This window comes from Lepidochelys kempii, chromosome 8, assembly GCF_965140265.1.
Source record: "Lepidochelys kempii isolate rLepKem1 chromosome 8, rLepKem1.hap2, whole genome shotgun sequence".
Taxonomy (NCBI): domain Eukaryota; kingdom Metazoa; phylum Chordata; order Testudines; family Cheloniidae; genus Lepidochelys; species Lepidochelys kempii.
The window spans coordinates 44,373,777-44,397,208 of record NC_133263.1 but is presented as its reverse complement, the minus strand read 5'-3'; the positions used below and the strand labels follow the sequence as shown (position 1 = coordinate 44,397,208).

At 49.9% G+C, this 23,432-nt stretch overlaps 1 protein-coding gene across 10 annotated transcripts in view; it reads left to right on the top strand.

Annotated features, from left to right (window-relative positions):
* PACS2 (phosphofurin acidic cluster sorting protein 2) overlaps nt 1-23,432 on the top strand; it is a 209,295-nt gene that overhangs the window by 43,001 nt on the left and 142,862 nt on the right. For all 10 annotated transcript variants that reach the window (XR_012160291.1, XM_073356257.1, XM_073356256.1 and 7 more), the window contains exon 2: nt 9,520-9,607. Coding sequence is in view for 9 of the 10 variants with exons in the window: in XM_073356257.1 (XP_073212358.1) it covers nt 9,520-9,607 (88 nt within the window). In the remaining variant the exon portion in view is untranslated. The remainder of the gene's footprint in view (nt 1-9,519; nt 9,608-23,432) is intronic.

Below are 23,432 nucleotides of genomic sequence, written 5' to 3'. Positions count from 1 at the left end.
ATATTTCTTTGATTCTTTGTTTAGTCTTGAGAAAAGAAGACTGAGGGGGGACCTGAAAACAGTTTGCAAAGATGTTAAGGGCTGTTACAAAGAGCAGATGGATCAATGGTTCTCACTCTCCACTGACAGTAGGACAAGCAGTAGTGTTAATCAGGGATTATAATCAGTAATGCAGTCAGGGAGATTTAAGTTAGATATTACCTCTAAGGCCTGGTCTACAGTATGCTGTTATTTTGGAATTAGCAGAGTTAATTCGAAATAAAACTGATCCCGTCCACATGACCAAACCTTTTTTTTCCGATTTAAAAGGCTCTTTAATCTGATTTCTGTACTCCACCTCGGCAAGTGGAGTAGCGCTAAAATCGAGATTGCAGTTCCGGGTTACAGGTACTGTGGACGCAATTCGACGTTATTGGCCTCTGGGAGCTATCCCAGAATGCTCCCTTGTGACCGCTCTGAACAACACTCTCAACTCCGATGCACTAGCCAGGTAGGCAGTAAAAGCCCCAGGAACATTTGAATTTCTTTTCCTGTTTGGTCACCATCAGCACAGGTGACCATCAGCACAGTCCACCACCACAGGCGACCATGCAGAGTCCACCATCACAAGAGACCACGTAGTCCCGGATTTGCAGACGAGCTCCAGCGTGGTCCGAATGGGAAGTACTGGATCTCATTGCATGTTGGGGAGACAAATCTGTTATGGCAGAACAACGTTCCAAAAAAAACCCCACAAATAAGTACGCTAAAGTCTCCAGGGCCATGACGCAAAGAGGCTACTACCGGGACGCAGAGCAGTGTCGTACAAAAAGAAGGCGGAAAAAAACAAACTCGGGACTACATGTTCGCTGAGCTCATGTAGTCCTCCCGCACTTACAGGGCCCAGCTGAAAGTGTGGAGGTAAACAATTGTGGAGACCCGTAAAGCATTAAATGAACAGGGAGAGGAGGGACGCGCGCGATGAGAGCAGGCAGGATGCTATGGTCAAGCTCGTGGGGGAGCAAACTGACATGCTCCGCTGTATGATGGATCTAATGCGGGAAAGGCAGCGAGACCACAGACTGCCACTGCAGCCCCTGAATAACCACCCTCCCTCCTCCCCAAGTTCCATAGCCTCCTCACCCAGACTCCCAAGACCACGTGGTGGGAGGCTACAGGGACCCACACATTCAACCCCAGAGGATTGCACAAGCAGCAGAAAGCTGGCATATCCTAAATTTTGATTTGGTTTCTGGGCTTGTCCTTCTCTCTTCCTCCACCCCCCTAACCCAATACCCCCTCCCCCAGTGTACCTTCTGATTTCTCTCAATGTGTTGGGAACAAATAATAAAGAATGTTTTTTTTAAACAATTGTGACTTTATTTACTTTCATATATATATATATATATATAGGGGGTGGGTAACTTCAAGAGAAACAAACACAACTGTCACACCGTACCCTGGCCAGTCATGAAACTGACTTTCAAAGCTTCTCTGATGTGCAGTGCGCCCTGCTGCGCTCTTCTAATCGCCCTGTTGTCTGGCTGTTCGAAATTGGCGCCAGGCGAGTTGCATCCACCTCCCACCCTGCCATAAATGTCTCCCCCTTACTCTCTCAGATATTGTGGAGCACACAACAAGCAGCAATTACAATTGGAATATTGGTTGTGCTGAGATCTAACCGAGTCAGTAAATTGCGTCAGCGCGCTTTCAAATGTCCCAGTGCACTTTCTACCACTATTCTGCACTTGCTCAGCCTACAGTTGAACTGCTCCTTACTACTGTCCAGGGTGCCTGTGTACGGCTTCGTGAGCCATGTCATTAAGGGGTAGGCTGGGTCCCCGAGGATAACTATAGGCATTTCAACATCCCCAACAGTAATTTTCTGGTCTGGGAAGTAAGTCCCTTCCTGCAGCTGTTCAAACAGACCAGAGTTCCTGAAGATGCGAGCGTCATGCACCTTTCCCAGCCATCCCATGTTGATGTTGGTGAAACGTCCCTTGTGATCCACCAGTGCTTGCAGCATCATGGAAAAGTACTCCTTGCTGTTTATGTACTGGCCACCCCGGTGTTCCGGGGCCAAGATAGGGAAATGCGTTCCGTCTATCGCCCTGCCGCAGTTAGGGAACCCCAGTGCATTAAAGCCATCCACAATCGTCTGCACATTTCCCAAAGTCACTACCCTTGATAGCAGCTGGTCAATGATTGCGTTGGCTTCTTGCAGCACAGCAGCCCCCACAGCAGATTTGCCCACTCCAAACTGATTCCCGACTGACCGGTAGCTGTTGGGCGTTGTAAGCTTCCATAGGGCTATGGCCACTTGCTTCTCAACTGTGAGGGCTCCTCTCATTTTGGTGTCTTTTGCGCTTCAGGGCAGGGGACGGCAAGTTACAAAGTTCCATGAAAGTGGCCCAACGCATACGAAAGTTTCGCAGCCACTTGGAATCATCCCATACCCGCAACGCTATGCGGTCCCACCAGTCTGTGCTTGTTTCCCAGGTCCAGAATCGGTGTTCCATGGCATGAACTTGGCCCAATGCCACCATGATCTCCCAAACGCCATATGCCATGCTTCTAGGAAGGTCTGTGTCCATGTCCTCATCAGTATAGTAATCACACTGTCGTTGCTTCCTCACCCGGTTTTGCAGGTACTGCACGTACCTCTGGATAATGCATGAGGTATTTACAATGGTCAAAATTGCAGCGGAGAGCTGAGCGGGCTCCATGCTTGCCGCGCTATGGCGCCTGCACAGGTAATCCTGGAAAAAAATCCCCCCCCCCCCCCCCCAGCTGAAGCCCAAGCTGAGGCCCCGCTGCCCAGGCTTGAAGCTGAAGCCTGAGTAACTTAGCTTTGCAAGGTTGTCTGTGGTGTCGGACCCTGGGCCATTGCCTTGCTTGCTACCCCCTAATGCTGGCCCTGGCTTTTAAACTATTGGATATGCAGAAAAACAGTTGTGGCAAAGGTGGGCCGAGGAGTTTTTATAGCATGTTGTGGGGGGCCTCAGAAAAAGTTTGAGAACCCCTGGACTAGGAGAATTCTCGAGGTCTCTTCAAGCCTTACAAGTCTATGATTCTATACCTTCAGAGGCTGAAGGAAATGGGTGAAGACCAGGCTTCTGTTTAAAGCTAGTGTCAGACTCTCACATCTTTACTTTAGAAAGACAGCCTTTTATATTCATTGGACCTGTGTTTATTCTGTAGTAGTTTGTAGCTCTAATTGATGGAGAATCTAGGCAAGAGCCTCCAACTCTTTTATGGAAACCTGGCTTATGATTAAGGGAAGGCCCAAGGTTCCATTTCAGATTCAGAAACTGAATAGAACCCATCTGTCCTCCCAATGGATATTTAAGTGCCTTGAGAAAAGCAAAAAACACAAAAGGTCCCTGCCAATAAAAGCTGGGAGGGGAAGTCAATCCCAATCCCAACCTTGGCGTAAATGAAATGAGCAAGAATAATCAAAATTATGTATCTATTAAATGCAAAAATTGCATGATTGCACAGTTAAAATAAACAAGGAATACAAAAGTGAGGGTTCTAAGCTTTTGTGGGTTTAACTATACATCTTGAACCCACCTGTGTGCCTTGAACTAGCTATGCATTCACATACTCAGTTACAGGTGGATGCTGAAACGAGTGCACGAAAAATGTTCTGCTGCACATGCGCAATATGCAGTTTTGAAATATTTACAAGTCATTCAGCCTACTTCTGTCATCGCCCTTGGTGTCTCTTGCAGTATTGATTCCAAGTGTCCTCCTTCCTATTGGATAGCTGTGTACTAGATTATTTTTCCCTGTGTATGTTGAGTGCATCTTTCCAAGCTGAAAATCATTTTTTCTGTTTCAAATCTCTCTAGATCACTGTATTTTTGTCCTTCCTGGTGTTAACTCCTCTCAGTTTAGTATTGCTCATGAAATTTAACATGCTTATTGCAACATTTTCTAGTTAGTTAATAAAGATGCTAAGAGCAGACAAATGCTGATCTGCGAGACTTAGGTATCACTAAAATTCCAAGCAGATGGACAAGAACACAAAGGGGGTGATACCTTTGTGCCTCCTTTTTGGATAATCTTGGTGCTGTTCTGTGTACACATCTGTACATGGAGGCCCCCCATTGGTTTTAGCCACTGAATCCACTGTTCGTGCATTACTCCAAATGTGGCTGTGGCTGCAATCAATATACCCTTAGAATAACCTTTAAAAAAAATTTTTTTTTTTTTTGCAAGCGTTAGTCTCCTCCCATTTCCTACTTTGATTTGTAAAGTAACAGATAGGTAGAAGCTAGACAAGTTAGACCTGCAATAATAAACACACTGACTGCATGAATGATTTTTACACTGTGGATTTCTCTGAATCTCCTCCTCTGCTAGAGGATATAAATGCTTCATTGTTCTTGGTGCGAAGAGCCTTTTAGTACCAGTTGTCCAGCAATCATGGATAAAGAAAGCAGATGTATCTCATGTCTTTTTTTAACTGCTTTTGTTTCCCTGATCACTGTGAGAGGCTTTCTCAGGCAGCAGTGCTGCATGGGTTTGATCAAAGCTTATAAATGACTAATTGAAAGAATGTCAGTGGAGAACAGAATGCTCCTTGTATATTTCTGTGTGTGCTGAGAGCACAATTGTTTCTTTACGTAAGTTTTCCCTTCTTAAGCTTTGGGTATGATGGACAAAAAGAGCAGATTGTTTTGGTCTGTCAGCAGAGACAATGCCTGTCCTGTTATACCTCTGCTCTCATCACCTGACCAGCCACAGCTCTGTGGATTTTGGCAAGCAGGGGGGTGTGAGTGTTCTCCAGCTACAGCATTACAAAGAAAACAAATGGCATCACAACGAGTTCCTGACTCTGCTGCAGCATGCATGTGCTTGACACTTGACATTTCTTTTGGGACGGGGTGAGGAGCAGAGGCCCCTTCCCCTCCCTCAATCTGGAGTAGGGGACAGATTTATCTCTTTAAAAAAAAGAAAAAAGAGGAGGACTTGTGGCACCTTAGAGACTAACAAATTTATTTGAGCATACGCTTTCGTGAGCTACAGCAGTGAGCCATAGCTCACGAAAGCTTATGCTCAAATAAATTTGTTAGTCTCTAAGGTGCCACAAGTTTTCCTTTTCTTTTTGCGGATACAGACTAACACGGCTGCTACTCTGAAACCTGAGATTTATCTCTGAATCACTTCTAATTAGTGTTGGCACACAGTAAAAACCAGATGTGCAGTCAAAAATACTGGGCTTCGCTCTCCTCTCCCCCTGTTTCTGCCTTTCTGTGCTATTTCCTTCCCACTTTCTGTCAGTTTGAGCTTCCACCTTTCTGTGTGGATGGACTTGGTGTGTGAGAGCCTCCATTCTCCCTTTTGCCCTTTGTCATCAACTGGCTAAGGAGGGGCTGAGTTTGTCAGTTTTACATTGCTGCCAATTCCTGTAGTATCTGAGCACCTCTCCATCTGTAATATATTCATCTGCACAACATCCCTCTGGGGCAGGGCAGGGCTGTTATCCCTGTTGTACACATGGGGAAACTGAGGCCCAGAGGTACTATGAATTGTCCCAGTGTTGCACACATTTCTGTGTAAAATAGATAATAATGCAGCCCCTTGGAGACTTTGTAGTTCTCTGGATCCTTTGCGGGGTAAAACCTCTATGTGGAGTAGAGCTTTTCATTTTATTTTACTTGTTTATGTTGGTTTGTTTTCTGGGGTTTTGTCCATGGTTGGTGTTGGGGGTGCGGGGAGGTTGGGTGGAAGAGGGTGTCAATGTTCTGAGTCTCTCTCATGATGGAACATGCATGTGGGTCCCTCTGTAGCCTGCCAGCAGGAGGGGTTGCTAGAAGGGCCTTTGCTCTTTCACATCTGCTCTCTCTTAGGGGCTGAGTGCACTGCCTTGCCAGTCTCCAGTTTGGTCTGATGTGGGGCATTTTTCCCCCTTTGGTAGGTGTCTCTGCTCCCAGCATGGAGTATGTGCTGCTGGTCCTGCTGAAGTGATAAGCACCAGGGAGGGAGAGGAGCTGTGGAAGCTTAAGACAATGTTGGCACAAGAACAAATGGAACAGTGGCCATGAGTATATTTACGTTGGAAATTAGGTTTCTAACCATTAGAGGAGAGAGGTTCTGGAGAAACCTCCTAATAGGGGCTGTTGGGGCAAATGACCTAACTAGTCTGAAGCTGCAGCTTGATGAGTTTGTGACCAAGATTATATGATGGGGCTGCCTGCAGTACCAGGGGACTCAGTGACCTTCAAGCCCTATGGTCTGATGTTCATACAGTGCTTGCAGGAGTAGCAGCCAGGGAATGAAACCAACACAGTATGGATCAGTTTCACTTCTTGCTCTTGCTGGGTCAGGAAGTGCAGTGTACAGGTGTACGAGAGACAAGGTTCTCCGCTCTTACTGGGAAAATAGGATAGACACACATGGGAAGGAGGTGATTGGATCAACTATCTGTTGATCTCCTCTGTTATAAATATAAATGGAAGGGTAACCATCTTTCTGTATACAGTGCTATAAAATCCTGCCTGGCCAGAGGCAACATCCTGTTACCTGTAAAGGGTTAAGAAGCTCAGCTAACCTGGCTGGCACCTGACCCAAAGGACCAATAAGGGGACAAGATACTTTCAAATCTTGGCGGGGTGGGGGGAGGGGAGGAGGCTTTTGTTTGTGCTCTTTGTTTATGTGGTGGTTCTCCCTTGGGACTGAGAGAGGCCAGACGGATTAGGATGGGTTGGAGAAGATGGATTTCTAAGCATAACTCATGCTGAGGAATGGCAGTATCTGTGATGACGAGGACTGTCACCCCCCCCCCAAACAAATATATCAGGCACAGGCAGCCCAAGTGTGGAGAGTTAGGAAGATAGCTCCAAAGAGACTGGAGTTCCTGTTGTTCTCATAGTGAATAGAGAGATTTCAGAGTAACAGCCGTGTTAGTCTGTATTCGCAAAAAGAAAATGAGTAATTGTGGCACCTTAGAGACTAACCAATTTATTTGAGCATAAGCTTTCGTGAGCTACAGCTCACTTCATCGGATGCATACTGTGGAAAGTGTAGAAGATCTTTTTATACACACAAAGCATGAAAAAATACCTCCTCCCACCCCACAGTCCTGCTGGTAATGGCTTATCTAAAGTGATCACTCTCCTTACAATGTGTATGATAATCAAGTTGGGCCATTTCCAGCACAAATCCAGGTTTTCTCACCCCCTCCTCCCCCACACAAACCCACTCTCCTGCTGGTAATAGCTTATATAAAGTGACCCCTCTCTTTACAACGTGTATGATAATCAACTTCAAATCCAGACTCCAGCGAGAAACTGTTGAATTGGAATTCATTTGGAAATTGGATACAATTAACTTAGGCTTGAATAGAGACTGGGAGTGGCTAAGTCATTATGCAAGGTAACCTATTTCCCCTTGTTTCCACACACCCCCCCCCCCCCGACGTTCTTGTTAAACCCTGGATTTGTGCTGGAAATGGCCCACCTTGATTATCATACACATTGTAAGGAGAGTGATCACTTTAGATAAGCCATTACCAGCAGGAGAGTGGGGTGGGAGGAGGTATTTTTTCATGCTTTGTGTGTATAAAAAGATCTTCTACACTTTCCACAGTATGCATCCGATGAAGTGAGCTGTAGCTCATGAAAGCTTATGCTCAAATAAATTGGCTAATGAATAGAGAGAGGATCTGACGGAACCATGCCCACCAAACACCAAGCCAAATGGTAGAGCTGTAAGGCTCCTAGGAGAAGTCATACCTAGGAGCTGTGCTGGGAAGAGGTGTCTGAGAAGTGGCTCAGTAAAGCAGGATCTTCCCTGAGTGTGCAGAGTGGAAGGGCTTCTTTCTGGCCAGTCCAATATTAAAATCCAGACACTAATGCTTGTTTCTTGATATTAACACTTGTGTATTGAAATAATTCCATCCGTACTTTATACAAGGAATTATTTCAATGCACAATAGTATCGGATCACTAATGACATCAAATAACACAAGAATGGGGGTCACCTGATTAATAGGCAGCAGGTTTGAAAAAAGGAAGTACTTCAGACAGCATACAGTCAACCTGAGGAACTCGTTACCGGGCAATGTTGTGAAGGCCAAAAGTATAACACTGTTCAAAAAAGAATTAGGGCATATCTACACTTGCCTTTTAAAATAAGAAAAAGTCCCTTTTTTTTTTTTTCACAAAAAGCATGGGATACACTTGTTAATGACTTTTTGCAGTGAAACTCAGAAGTTTCACTGCAAAAAGAAAACCACCTCCAGGAGAGGTTTACAGCTCTTACCGGTGATGCATTTGCAGTGATGTGCAGGTGAAGACACATTCTTCCTGTTTACGTAGCTTTTAGCCTCTGCAGGATATCCCACAGTGCCAAGGTGACCACTCTAGCCAGCAGCTCTGCTGCTCTGATGCCAGGTAAACAGACATCCACCCCTCCCCCTGTAAAGCCCCAGGAACTTTAAAACTCCCCTTCCTGTTTCCTTGGCAAGTGCTCACTTATCTGGCCAGGTGACAATGCCTGCTCCACCGGAGCAAAGGATCCCCTGCCTTGAGCCATGCTGAGCTACTGGAGCTTATCCATGTTTGGGGAGAGGAGGTTGTGCAAGGACCCAGGATGCCTCGCCATCATCCCCCACTTCCCTCCCTTAAGACCCATGGTCAAACTGGAGAGAGCTGCACTGTGGGATAGCTTCCCTAGAGTGCAGCTCTCATTGGGGATGGACGTGCTGCTAATGTAAACACTCTGACGCCTGAGGAATTAAGTGAGTACACAAACCAGTGCTTTACTTTCACTGATTCCCTATCACCGGTTAAACTTACAGCAGAAAAACTCTGCAAGTGTTGAGAAGTTCATGGAGGATCAGTCCATTGGTGGCTATTAGCCAAGATGGTCAGGGATGCAACCCCATGCTCTGGGTGTCCCTAAACCTCTAATTGCTAGAAGCTGGGACTGGATAGCAGGGATGGATCACTCCATAAGTTGCCCTGTTCTGTTAATTCCCTCTGAAAACATCTGGTACTGGCCACTGTCAGAGACAGGATAGTCTGTTAGATGGGCCACTGGTCTGACCCAATATGGCCATTCTTATTTTCTTAACAGCTTTGAACAAAGCAAAGTAGCAATGAGTGGAGCGTGACACTACTTTCATCTGCTTGGCATGCCAGCAGCAGGGGACAGAGGGAAGAGCTTAAATCCCTCTCATGTTTTTCCATTTGGGTGGCCAGAACTGCTTATTAACTTTTAAAAGAACTCATGAAAACAACAGTTGATAAACAGGTAGAAGTAGGTCTTCATGGGCCTGGAGTTGCAAAGTGAAACAACCAACAAACTTGAAAATGTGCAACTCTGAATTCTATTGGTTGTCTGGCTTTAAGAGCTAGTTTTTTAACCTAGCTTGTGGGTCAGTAGTCTGTACTCTGTTCTCCAGTACATAAAAGGAAAAGGAAGAAATTCATCCCAAGGGCATGGTGTACCTCCAGCGTGCTCTGACTTCATGTCCTGTCCTTTTCCAGGCGTAACTCATAGCTGTTTCTCCTGTGTTCTTGCTTGCAGGTTGTGCACCTTGACTTTAAAGAAACTGGTCGTCTTAAAGGAAATGGATAAGGAGCTCATTTCTGTGGTCATTGCAGTCAAAATGCAGGTAACTTGCATTTAATACTTAGCCTTAAATGGTAAGAGCAACACAACAGTTGCAGTGTTAAGCGCTGAAATGTCAAGAAATATGAAAATTAAGGTTGCATTTTGTAATGCATGTGTACAAGGAGACTATCACCTACTATTCCACGAATACAATACGCTGTTTCGGTACCTGTGCAGTGTTAGGTTCATGAGTAAGATCTTAACATTTTTTCCTTTCTTGTGTACTTCCACTGTCATAGTATTAAAATATATCTTCACAGAGTGAGTTAGACTTCCCATCATTAAGGCCAAAAGTAGCTTTTTATTATGAAACTGAGTTTCTGTTACAAACCCTCATTCTCCCAACTTCATCAAAACTCAACCTCTTGACCTGTTTTACATGTTACATCTTGTCTCAGGGCAGAACAGAGGTTTTTTCCCTCATAGAGAGCTTAGGGCCAGTCAAATGGAGCTACAGAAGGACGGGAGTTAACATGCTCCCTCTTGCACTTTCAAAGGATTTTCCTTGTGTTTTTTTGCTTCATAATAACTACAGAATCACTGCCCAACTGCACTGCTACCGTAATCCTGGTAGAAAAGTGACTTCAAAGGGGTGCAAAATGCAGGAGAATGGATATCACTTGACTTAAAAATAATGTATATTTTAAAGTGTATGAACTTGCGTTGCAAGTGTGTTATATGGACCTGTAAGTGTCTAAATTAATGCATTGATTTTATACGTACATTGTGTACATACGTCAGTGTGCATGTAGGCAGGAGCTAAGCTGGGAAGGAATGGGGTCCATTCCTGGTCTACTTGTAAGCTCAGCTCAACATACAGGGAGTCCTGTCACTGAACAGTGCTTAAGCATTGTTTGAAAGCCAACATGATTTCCAGGCATAAAACCTCACTAATCTTGAGCTGAAGTTGATTAAATCTGCTGCTGCAGCCAAAACCCCTGCAGAGAACTTAGTAGTTGTCAAAAAAAACCAAAAACGTTAGCCTGAACATTTAAACTTAAAGGGTTCATCTTACAAGAAGACCCAGAATATTCAAATACAGAGCTATGGATTCAACCAGCTGTCACTGCCACTCTGAGAACAGCGAGAAACTCTGCTACAACCTCATCTGTGCATGTTGAGGCTGTCAAGTCCTCGTTTCCAGCAGGCCCTAGCAGCTCTGTTGCTATTTGGAGTACCGGTTCTGTCACTTCCTGCTTTAAATTAGAAAATATTTCCATCAGATTTCCTTCATCCCCTCCCTTCTCTAACGAACAGGCATCCAAGTAGCTTTGTTAGTTCCTCGTGCAATTCCAGAATGAGGGAGTTCAGTTCCCAGAACCTCTATGTCAGGATATCAGGAAACCGATTTCAGTGCCCCTTATGGGAAGGTGTCTTGAAGTTTGGGGGAGATAGGGCCCTGCACCCCCCACTTCCTGCGATTCACCCGTGACACTCAGCCAGCCGGTAAAACAGACTTTATTAGATGACAGGAACACAGTCCAAAACAGAGTTTGTATGTACAGAAAACAGGACCCCTCAGTGAGGTCCATCTTGGGGGATAGGGAGCCAGACCCTGTTCTGGCCTTCCTCTATTTCCCCAGCCAGCTCCAAACTGAAACTCTCCCACCCCTCCTCTCCTCTCCATCTGCATTTTCACTGACCATTTCCGTCTTAGCCAATTGTTTCCCTGGATTCAAATTCAAATCCTCGGCCATTACAGGAGCAGGGCCTGGATCCTGTCCCAAAGACACACAGTCACCCCCCAACAGGACCGCACAGCCGATATCCTGGAGAACCCAAACTACCAGCCAGCCCGACCCCTCCTGCACAGGGATCTGGCCCATAGGCAGGTCGTGGGCCTTCATCCCTGGGACCTTCACCCAGGTCACACAGCCCCTCAGCATCTGGTGAGGCTGCACCACCTGGGGCCTGACAACAGTTCTCTCTGTCCCAGGATCTCGCCACCCCAGGAATGTCTCCTCATTGACCACCACCTTCCGCTCCCACTGGGGGTCTGAGAGGCCTGTGCCCAGGAGAGTCCACGCAGACACATAGGCCAGGGCCAGGAGTGGAAGCCTGTCCACCAACCCACCCATCTGGCTGATGGCGTCTATGGCCTTGAGACCCAGCAAGGGAGCTAAATACCGCGGCTTTTCTGCAGGGTCCCCCTGGTTCAAATCGCCAGCCTGCTCGAAGGCAGTGAGGTGGGCATCCACATCTCCCCCCCCCGACCCCTTAACCAGGGGCAGCAATTTAGTATCGAGGTTCCCTGCAGTGCTGGCACCCCGGTGTCTATTCCCACTCACCCCTGGGAAGTCCAATATGCCTCTCCGCTCCACCATCAGCAGTTCATGCTGCTGCTGCTTCTCCTGCAGCTCTTTCTTGGGCTCTCGCTGTCTCTCATGGTCCTCTTGCTCTTTTGGACTCTGCTCCAATCCCATCTGTGTCTGATCCCCTGATGGGGAACCTGACCGTGAAGACCCCCGTCTGGTCGGGGACAGGAGTCTTGGGGATGCCTGGCTACAGCTACAGCTGCTCCCAGATCCTCTTGTAGCCCCATCTGGGTCAGGAATCTGCTCCTTAGAGCAGTCATCGTCCTCCAGCTGCACAACTAACTGTGCTTTGGTGAACTTTCCAATATGTAACCCTCTCTTTTTGCACAGGTTTACAATGTCCTTCTTAAGGAGATGGTGATAGGCCATCACTTCATTGTTCCCAAGTTGCTGTGGACTCGCATGCCTGTGTGCTCTCAGCTCCCCATGGTTTCCAGGAAGAACCCCTAGTGTGCTAGCCCTTCTCCAGGTCACCACCTCTCTCCCAGGGTCAAGCCGCAGACTCCTCTGCCCCTGAGATTGCTCTCTGCAGTCCCCAGGGAGACCCCATTACTGCAACAGTCCTCCTCTCATCCAGGGCCAAGCCACAGGCTCCTCCGCCCCTGAGACTGCTCCCCGCAGTCCCCAGGGGGAATCCATTACTGCAACAGTCCTTCTCGCTGGTCACACTCTCCCAGGAGTTAAGCTAAGCGTAGCTTCTCCGCCCCCTAAAACCGCTCCTCTCTGAGACTTCAGCACGCCTGGTCCTCGTCAATCACCCTTTGTTTTACTGCTCCCCAGTCACTCACTGAAGGAAGCGCCACCCAGGGGGTGCAGTACATCCCACCACTGCCACCAGTTGTCACGAAGTTTGGGGGAGACCGGGCCCTGCACCCCCCACTTCCTGTGATTCACTGTGACTCTCAGCCAGCCAGTAAAAAAGAAGGTTTATTAGACAACAGGAACACAGTCCAAAACAGAGCTTGTAGGTACAGGAAACAGGACCCCTCAGTGAGGTTCATCTTGGGGGGTAGGGAGCCAGACCCAGTTCAGGCCTCCCTCCATTTCCCCAGGCAGCTCCAAACTGAAACTCTCCCACCCCTCCTCTCGCCTTTTGTCTCTTTCCCGGGCTAGGAGGCCACTTGATCTCTTTGTTCTCCAACACCTTCAGTTGGTACCTTTGCAGAGGAGGGGCCCAGGCCATCAGTTGCCAGAAGAGAGGGTGTCAGCCATTCTCTGTGCAGACCCTATCACACTGGCCCTCTAGGGCTCTGCAACAAATACACACCCTTATCCCACCACCTAGATACTTAAGAACTGCATAGGGGAAACTGAGGCACCCACACAGTATTCAGAGAAAACATTAAGAACACTCCCACTTTGTCACAGAAGGAGCCAAGGGATTTATTGAGCCCCTTCTCACAGGTGAGGAAGGGGCTTGTGGAGAGGGGTTCCAAGGTTCCATAAGCAGCCCCAGAAAGTGTACACATGGGCATGCGTGGTCAGCCCCAGAAAGTGTACACATGGGCATGCGTGGCATCTGGGGCTCGTATCACTTAGCTCTGTTCCACTGCTCACGCTCCCAGATGATGGTCCTGTCACTTACATGCGCCCTTCCTGAAACTGAGCAGCGTGTGAAATACACACAGAACACCATGGGTGTGCCAAATTTCAGGTCTGAAGAGGCAGCTGTTTTCACTGTAGGGAGTTTTTCCTTAAGTTTAAAAAAGAAAAATCCTGTGGTATAGACAGTAAAACAGCAAAAGTAGCAAATTCCTGGCAAGTATTAAGTATATGGGGGGAAAAGGGCATGACGGAAACAGTTTGAGTACTTCTCAGGCCCTTGTCACTATAGCATTTGCACACCTCCCACTCTTTAATGTGTTTAACCTCTCAACCCCCTGGTGAGGCAGCGCTATTATCCCAATGTACAGATGGGAAACTGAGACACAGAGCAACTAAGTGACTTGCCCAAGGTCCTGCAGGAAATCTGTGGCAGAGCAGGGACTGGACCCCTACTCTCAAGTCCCAACCTAGAATTGTAACCACTGGACCATCCTTCATCTCATCCATCATTGACCTGGCCTTGCATAATCCCCAGATGGCCTTTGTAGGGGATGTGACAGCTACAGCTACTGCCTTGTATGTGGGTGCCAATGAGCTGACTTTGTACTGTCACCTAATTACCATCCACATTTATTTTGTCCTATGATGAACTAATTGAAGGTGGACCAGTGTCTCTGCAGTGCCACATGCGGTCAGTAGGTTTGTGGTCTTGACATATTTGAATATTCATATGTGCTGATAAAACTCTTTTGGGGTCACTTGGTGCACATGAGCTCAAGTTCTTCTTCGAGTGATTGCTCATGTGTATTCCACAATAGGTGTGTGTGCTCGCCATGTGCACTGGTGCCGGAAGTTTTTCCCCTAGCAGTACCCGTAGGGTAGAGCGCCCCCACGACCCCTGGAGTGGCTCCTGCCTGGCATGGTATAAGGGGAGCTGCACGCTCCCCTCACCCTCAGTTCCTTCTTGCCGCCAGTGAAGGTGCGTCGGAACTGCTCAGCTCCAGCTTTGCTGTAGCTCATCCCCAGAACTGTTTGTTTGTTCAGCGTTAGTACCTGTAGTTAGTTAGCTGTTTAGTTAATTAAGTTAGTCAGTGAGTCCAGGCCGGGGCATGCCCCGCACCCCGGGGTTTAGGTCCTGTGGCTCTTGTAGGCGTTCTATGCCAAGAAGTGACCCACACGGAAACTGTTTGCACTGCTTGGGAGAAACCCATATCCGTGAAAGGTGCAAGATTTGCAAGTCGTTTAAGCCTTGGACCAAAAGAGAAAGGGACATTAGACTCCAGGCCATCCTGATGGAGTCAATGCTGACCCCGACCCCGGCATGTCTTCCGAACTGGTACCCGGCACTGCGGTGTCGGTACACGGCAACCCTCCGGTGCCATCGACCAGTCGGCACTGCTCCCCATCCATGGGGCAAGCCAAGAGGGCCAGGAAGACTCCCTCTTCACAGCGGTACCGAGGGAAGTCTGGGACTGAGGCTAGGCCCATGTCAGGCAGTCCTTGATCCCCACCGGGCCCCAGGCCTCCGACTCACGTTGCGCAGAGAAGCCCGGCCCCTTTGGTACAGGCCTCTCCGGATGTCCGGATGCTGTCCACTCCTGAAGCCCTCCAGGTGTCCCGGGATGTTATGTCCATGCCAGTGCCCGGAGCGCCTCCGATGTTGGCCCCGTGCTCCAGAGGTAAGGCGCCGCTGGGATCTCCACAGTCGCCTACGGCCCGGTACTGGTCTCAGTCGAGGGAACGTTTCCAGCGCCGATCACCAACCAGCAATTGCTTGGGGCAGTGTCCAGGTGGATTGCCCTCGACGCCGACCGGACTGTCTGGCTGGGTTCCAGCCGGCTGGGACTCGCAGCACCTCTCGTCCTCAAGGAACGAATATCGGCGGGATCGTGGCGGATGTCGCCTTCAGTCCTAGTCTTGGAGAGGGTACCGCAGTCGATCACAGCACGGTCGTTGACGCCGTTTCCTCTCGGACTCCCGTTCCAAGTCTCCACCAAGATATCACAGCCCCGGGCATCGATCGCCGGCGTTTCACTGTCGCATGTCCGCTCATTGAGGCTGTTCGCAGAGCAGCTGTTACCGCCGGTACTGGTCCTCCATGTCGAGATTGCGATCCTGTGGCCATCGTAGATCCCGGCCCCTCCGCTCCTCCCGGTCCAGAGACAGCAGCAGATCTTATGCCAGACCAGTCTCTATTCGTAGCCGTCCTTCGATGGGCCAGGCCAGACAACCCGAACAGCTGACCCTGCTGGTGCCACAGCAGGTGCAGTGGCACTGAACATTTTGGCCAGACCAATGGTACCAGTGGGCACCGTGGCCTCCAGTGCAGCCCCAGTGGCAGCTCAGTCTGTGGCCGGAGCTTCGGAGGCACCGTTGGCCTCCCTCTCCAGTGTCCCGAGAAAGGAGGTGGTGGGACGTGTGTCTTCAGCACCGTGCCCAGAGTCTGACCAGGTGGCGGAACCTCCCGTGCCAGCCGACACGCAGAGCATCGCACCGGCCTCTTTGCCCCGCCTGGAGGAGGCAATTGCGGCCCCGCCTCCCTCCGTCCCGCAGGAGGACTTCAGGGCCCACCAAGAACTCTTAGAGGGTGGCTGCAAGCCTCCACCTCCAGGCAGAGGAGATGGAGGAGCCCTCAGACTCTGTTTAATGTGTTGTCCCCATTGGCACCGGGAGGGAGGCCTTGCCTCTCCATGAAGGGGTGGCTAAGATTTCAAATGCCTGTGGCAAACACCAGCCTCATTGGCCCCTATCTCTAAAAATGCGGAATGCAAGTACTTTGTACCCGCTAAGGGGCATGAGTACTTGTATACCCATCCGGCGCCCAACTCCCTGGTGGTCGAGTCGGTCAACCGCAGGGAACGGCAGGGTCATCCAGCCCCGAACCCAAAGAACAAAGACTCTTGGAGACTGGAGTCTTTCGGAAGGAAAGATGATTCATCCTCAAGCTTCCAGTTACGAGTGGCAAACCATCAGGCTCTCCTGGGCCGTTACGAGTTCAGTCTGTGGGGCTCCCTGCCCAAGTTTGAGGACTCCCTCCAGGAGCGCGATAGGAAGGAGTTCAAGTGGAGTGGAGGAAGGGGCAGCGGCTGCTAGGGCGTCCCTACAGGCAGCCTGGGATGATGCCGACACGGCCGCACGATCAATGGCCTTCGCGGTGTCCATGAGATGGGCGTCATGGCTCCTGCTTTCTGGGCTGTCCGGTGAAGCTCAGTCTTCCATGCAGGATCTCCCGTTTGACGGGAAAGCTCTGTTTGCGGAGGAAACAGATACAAGGCTGCATGGCATGAAAAACTCCCACATGACCCTCCAGACTCTGGGCCTCTATGTCCTGGCTCCAGCAAAACCTAAGTTCAAGCCGCAGCAGATTCCCACCCAGGCTGCCCTCCCAAAGTACGAGGCCGCCCATAAGAAGCAGCGGGACTATAAGAGATGCCCTCAGAGGCAGTCTCGGCCTGCCCCCCAGCCTGGGTCCTCCAAGGGCAAGCAGGCAGGGAAAAGACATTTCTGACTGGATGCTCGGGGGCATCCCACCAGTCCTCATCAGGGATCCACCTCCAATAAAGCTTCCCTTTTCCAACTGGTGGTGTGCTTTCCTCACGGAATGGTCGCAGCTAACCTTGGACCGATGGGTCCTCAACACCATCTCCGGGGTTACACCCTCCAGTTTACTTCCTCCCCGCCCAACCACCCCCCCGCCCCTACCCCCCGTGTGGGACCCCTCGCACGAAGCTCTGCTCGAGCAGGAGGTGGGCCAGCTCTTAGGTCTAGGAGTGATATAGATGGTGCCCGAGGAGTTCATGAGCAAGGGGTATTGCTCCCGTTATTTCCTTATCCCGAAGGCCAAAGGGGGGCTCAGGCCCATTCTGGATCTCCAAGGTCTGAACCAGTACATGGTGAAGCTCAAGTTCCACATGGTTTCCCTGGCCTCCATCATCTCCTCCCTGGATCCCGGGGACTGATACGCTGCCCTCGATCTACAGGACGCGTACTTCCACATCCACATATTCGAGGGGCACAGGTGCTGCCTCCATTTCGTTGTGGGACAGAATCATTACCAATTCACAGTCCTCCCGTTTGGTCTGTCCACTGCCCCCAGGGTGTTTACAAAATGCTTGTCGGTGGTAGCGGCCTACCTCAGATGGCAGGAGGTCCAGATATTTTCGTATCTGGACGATTGGCTTGTCAAGGGCAGTCCCCCCTTCCTCCCCCCGTCGCAGGTGAGGGATCACGTGGCTCTCCTCCTCTCTACATGCGCCACCTTGGACTTGTGGGTAAACAATACAAAGTCCATGTTAGTCGCGGTCCAATGCATAGAGTTTATCGGGGCGCTCCTGGACACAGTGTCGGTCAGGGCCTCTCTCCCGCCAGACAGATTTGAGACCCTGAAAGCTCTCATCGACTCAGTCACAAGGTTCCTGGTTACAACAGCCAGGGTTTGCCTACAACTCTTGGGTCACATGTTGGCATGCACGTACGTGGACCTTTACGCCAGACTCAGGATGAGGCCCCTCCAGCTCTGGTTGGCCTCGAAGTTCTCCCAGGCCACGGACAGGATGGACAAAGTTCTCACCGTGCCGGACTCTGTGATCACCTCCCGACAGTGGTGGTCCGCCCCAAACAACGTGCTCCAAGGGGTACCGTTCAGGGACAGGGCCCCGTCGTTGGAGCTGGTGTCTGTTGCGTCGTACCTGGGTTGGGGGGCCTATGCGGGGATCTTTCAGACCCAAGGCCTGTGGTCGGCTTAAGACCTGACCTTACATATAAACGTCAAGGAGCTCAGGGCGGTGTGGCTGGTGTGTATGGCCTTCTGCTCGCACCTGGAGGGCAAGGTAGTCAAGGTCCTCACTGACAACATGGCCTCAACGTTCTATATCAACAGGCAAGGCAGGGGCCTGATCCTCTGCCGTGAAGCCCTCAGGCTGTGGGACTTCTCTGTAGCCCACGACATCCACCTGAAGGTTTTCCATCTACCGGGTGCCCAGAACAAGAGGGCAGATCACTTGAGCAGGGACTTTTCCTTGCAACACGAGTGGTCCCTCTCCCCGGAAGTGGCCCACTGGCTTTTCCGAAGGCGGGGAACTCCCCAGGTGGACCAGTTCGCGACTCGGCAGAACCGGCAGTGCCCCCGGTTCTGCTCCAGGTTGGGGCCTGGGAAGGGACGCTATCTCCAATGCCTTTCTCCTGTCCTGGTCAGGCCGGCTTCTCTACGCCTTTCCCCCGTTCCCTCTAATCAGGAGGGTCCTGGAGAAGATGAAGACGGACAAGGCCCGGGTCCTCCTGATTGCCCTGGTGTGGCCCAGGCAGCATTGGTACAGGACCTTCACAGGCCTGGCGGTAGCTCCGCCGTGGTCGTTGCCACTCCGCTTAGACCTGCTCTCAGGACCAGGGCCGCCGCCTCCACCCCAACCTGGCGGCTCTTCACCTCATGGTGTGGCTGCTCAGTGGTTAGGTAGAGAGGAAAGGATGTGTTCAGAGCAGGTTCAGTGCGTTCTCTTCGAAAGTAGATGGCCCTCCACTCGCTGTGCTTATTTGGCAAAGTGGTCCCGGTTTTCTAGGTGGGTGGCGGATCACGGTGTCTCCCTGGTGACCGCCCCGTTCCAGCTTATCCTTGATTACCTCCTCCACCTCTGAGGGCCCAGGGCCTGGCGCCCTCGTCAGTCAATGTGCTCCTGGCAGCCATATCGGCCTTCCATCTGCTGGTGCAAGGGCACAGGGTATTTTCTCATGCTATGACTGGCCAGTTCCTTAAGGGTTTGGACCATCTTTTTCCGTATTCTAGACCCCTGGTCCCGCAGTCAGACATAAACGTTGTGTTGATTCGCCTCAGGGGGCCACTGTTTGAACCACTGGCCACATGCTCCTGGTCTCACCTCTCGTGGAAGGTGGCCTTCCTGGTTGCAATCATGTCGGACAGGCGAGTCTCAGAGCTCAGGGCCCTGACCTCCAAGCTGCCATACATGGTCTTTCATAAAGACAAGGTCCAGCTCTGCCCACACCCCATGTTCCTCCCGAGGGTGGTCTCTGCTTACCACATGGGTCAGGACATTTTTCTACCGGTCCTCTGCCCCAAGCCTCATGCGTCCAGTGAGGGGAGCGCTGTCTCCACACTCTCGATGTGCGGCAGGCTCTGGCTTTCTAGCTCGAGTGGACCAAGCTGTTCAGAAAGTCCTCGCAACTGTTCGTCGCCTCGGTTGAGCATGCGAGGGGCCAGCCGATTTCCACCCAGTAGCTTTCCAATCGGATCACTTCTTGCATCTGTTCCTGTTATGAGCTGGTGGGGGTTCCCCCGCCGCCCATTGTGAGGGCACACTTGACTCGGGCGCAGGCCTTGTCGGCTGCCTTCATGACCCACGTCCCCATCCAGGACATTTGTAAGGCCGTCACGTAGTCTTCGGTTCACACGTTCACCTCGCACTATGCGATTGTTCCCCAAACCAGGGATGACGCCGGGTTTGGCAGGGCTGTCCTCCGTCCTGGGAACTTGTGAACTCCTACCCACCTCCAACAGATATAGCTTGGAATCCCCTATTGTGGAATACACATGAGCAATCACTCGAAGAAGAAAAGACAGTTACCTTTTCCATAACTGGTGTTCTTCGAGATGTGTTGCTCATGCCTATTCCACATCCCACTCTCCTTCCCCTCTGTCAGAGTTGTCTGGCAAGAAGGAACTGAGGGTAGGGGGAGTGTGCAGCTCCCCTTATACCACGCCAGGCAGGCGCCACTCCAGGGGCCGCAGGGGGCACCCCCCCTACGGGTACTGCTAGGGGAAAAATTTCCGGCACCGGTGCACATGGCGAGCACGCACACCTATTGTGGAATAGACAGGAGCAACACATCTCCAAAGAACACCAGTAACAGAAAAGTAACTGTCTTTCCTGATATGAAGGCTGTTTTCAGATGTCAGTGATATCAGATCTCCAAGTGCATGAGCTTTCAATCTAGTGACTTAATCCTTTTTTTTTATAAAGAGAATTGCAAAGATATGGTGTTACAAACACATCTTGGATTCCTTCAAAAGGGCATGACAAAATTCCATCTTAACTCGCCCATCTTTGTCAGCCTGTCCCCGTCCTGGGGAGACCCTTTTCGACTGTTGTTCAACAGCATTTCCTGAGACTTTATCAGACATTCAGGTCCCTTTTGTCTGCTTTGAATACAGTGGTGTATTCAGGAGGCAGCTGTGTTGCTCCTTTATTATATAGCCACTGTGTGGCGTAACAAATAAAGCCGCTCTGTCACAACTAGAAGGAGCTCTGGCACTGACAGAACATCAGTGTTGCTAACTGTCATGGTTGCAGGGCTGGGTGCCCCTCTCCCTTTTCTCAGCTGAGTGCACACCCTCAGGTGTCAGGCCTCTTGCCTTTACTTCTCTTGGGGTGGAATTTTTCAATTTTCCCATTCTTAGAGCAAGCCCTGGGATACAGCCCCATGGGCATCCACCAATAACCTACAGGTCTGACTGAGTTCAGACACCTGCAGTTCTTCCTTCAGGAGTCTGACCAGTTGTATACAGAGACCAGACAGACTTCTTAAAAATCCAAGTAGTGTTTAACGGTAGAAATAAACTATTCAGGGACGATTTGAAAACTGTCTACACGCATGTCCCCTGCCTCAAGGCTTGCAGTCCCCAGGTGGTACAGCAGGCAAATCTACCTTCTTCAGACAGCCCTGACTGAATAGCTGTCTTTGTCTGGTTTCAGAGGAACAGCCGTGTTAGTCTGTATTCGCAAAAAGAAAAGGAGTACTTGTGGCACCTTAGAGACTAACCAATTTATTTGAGCATGAGCTTTCGTGAGCTACAGCTCACTTCATCAGATGTTTACCGTGGAAACTGCAGCAGACTTTATATACACACAGAAATCATGAAACAATACCTCCTCCCACCCCACTGTCCTGCTGGTAATAGCTTATCTAAAGTGATCAACAGGTGGGCCATTTCCAGCACAAATCCAGGTTTTCTCACCCTCCACCCCCCCACACAAATTCACTCTCCTGCTGGTGCTAGCCCATCCAAAGTGACAACTCTTTACATAATCAAGTCGGGCTATTTCCTGCATAGATCAAGGTTTTCTCACATCCCCCCCACCCCCATACACACACAAACTCACTCTCCTGCTGGTAATAGCTCATCTAAACTGACCATTCTCCAGGTTTAAATCCAAGTTAAACCAGAACATCTGGGGGGGGGGGGTAGGAAAAAACAAGAGGAAACAGGCTACCTTGCATAATGACTTAGCCACTCCCAGTCTCTATTTAAGCCTAAATTAATAGTATCCAATTTGCAAATGAATTCCAATTCAGCAGTTTCTCGCTGGAGTCTGGATTTGAAGTTTTTTTGTTTTAAGATAGCGACCTTCATGTCTGTGATTGCGTGACCAGAGAGATTGAAGTGTTCTCCGACTGGTTTATGAATGTTATAATTCTTGACATCTGATTTGTGTCCATTTATTCTTTTACGTAGAGACTGTCCAGTTTGACCAATGTACATGGCAGAGGGGCATTGCTGGCACATGATGGCATAGATCACATTGGTGGATGTGCAGGTGAACGAGCCTCTGATAGTGTGGCTGATGTTATTAGGCCCTGTGATGGTGTCCCCTGAATAGATATGTGGGCACAATTGGCAACGGGCTTTGTTGCAAGGATAAGTTCCTGGGTTAGTGGTTCTGTTGTGTGGTATGTGGTTGTTGGTGAGTATTTGCTTCAGGTTGCGGGGCTGTCTGTAGGCAAGGACTGGCCTGTCTCCCAAGACTTGTGAGAGTGTTGGGTCATCCTTTAGGATAGGTTGTAGATCCTTAATAATGCGTTGGAGGGGTTTTAGTTGGGGGCTGAAGGTGACGGCTAGTGGCGTTCTGTTATTTTCTTTGTTAGGCCTGTCCTGTAGTAGGTAACTTCTGGGAACTCTTCTGGCTCTATCAATCTGTTTCTTTACTTCTGCAGGTGGGTATTGTAGTTGTAAGAAAGCTTGACAGAGATCTTGTAGGTGTTTGTCTCTGTCTGAGGGGTTGGAGCAAATGCGGTTGTATCGCAGAGCTTGGCTGTAGACGATGGATCGTGTGGTGTGGTCAGGGTGAAAGCTGGAGGCATGCAGGTAGGAATAGCGGTCAGTAGGTTTACGGTATAGGGTGGTGTTTATGTGGCCATTGTTTATTAGCACTGTAGTGTCCAGGAAGTGGATCTCTTGTGTGGACTGGACCAGGCTGAGGTTGGTGGTGGGATGGAAATTGTTGAAATCATGGTGGAATTCCTCAAGGGCTTCTTTTCCATGGGTCCAGATGATGAAGATGTCATCAATATAGTGCAAGTAGAGTAGGGGCTTTAGGGGACGAGAGCTGAGGAAGCGTTGTTCTAAATCAGCCATAAAAATGTTGGCATACTGTGGGGCCATGCGGGTACCCATAGCAGTGCCGCTGATCTGAAGGTATACATTGTCCCCAAATGTGAAATAGTTATGGGTAAGGACAAAGTCACAAAGTTCAGCCACCAGGTTAGCCGTGACATTATCGGGGATAGTGTTCTTGACGGCTTGTAGTCCATCTTTGTGTGGAATGTTGGTGTAGAGGGCTTCTACATCCATAGTAGCCAGGATGGTGTTATCAGGAAGATCACCGATGGATTGAAGTTTCCTCAGGAAGTCAGTGGTGTCTCGAAGGTAGCTGGGAGTGCTGGTAGCGTAGGGCCTGAGGAGGGAGTCTACATAGCCAGACAATCCTGCTGTCAGGGTGCCAATGCCTGAGATGATGGGGCGCCCAGGATTTCCAGGTTTATGGATCTTGGGTAGTAGATAGAATATCCCAGGTCGGGGTTCCAGGGGTGTGTCTGTGCGGATTTGATCTTGTGCTTTTTCAGGAAGTTTCTTGAGCAAATGCTGTAGTTGCTTTTGGTAACTCTCAGTGGGATCATAGGGTAATGGCTTGTAGAAACTCGTGTTGGAGAGCTGCCGAGCAGCCTCTTGTTCATATT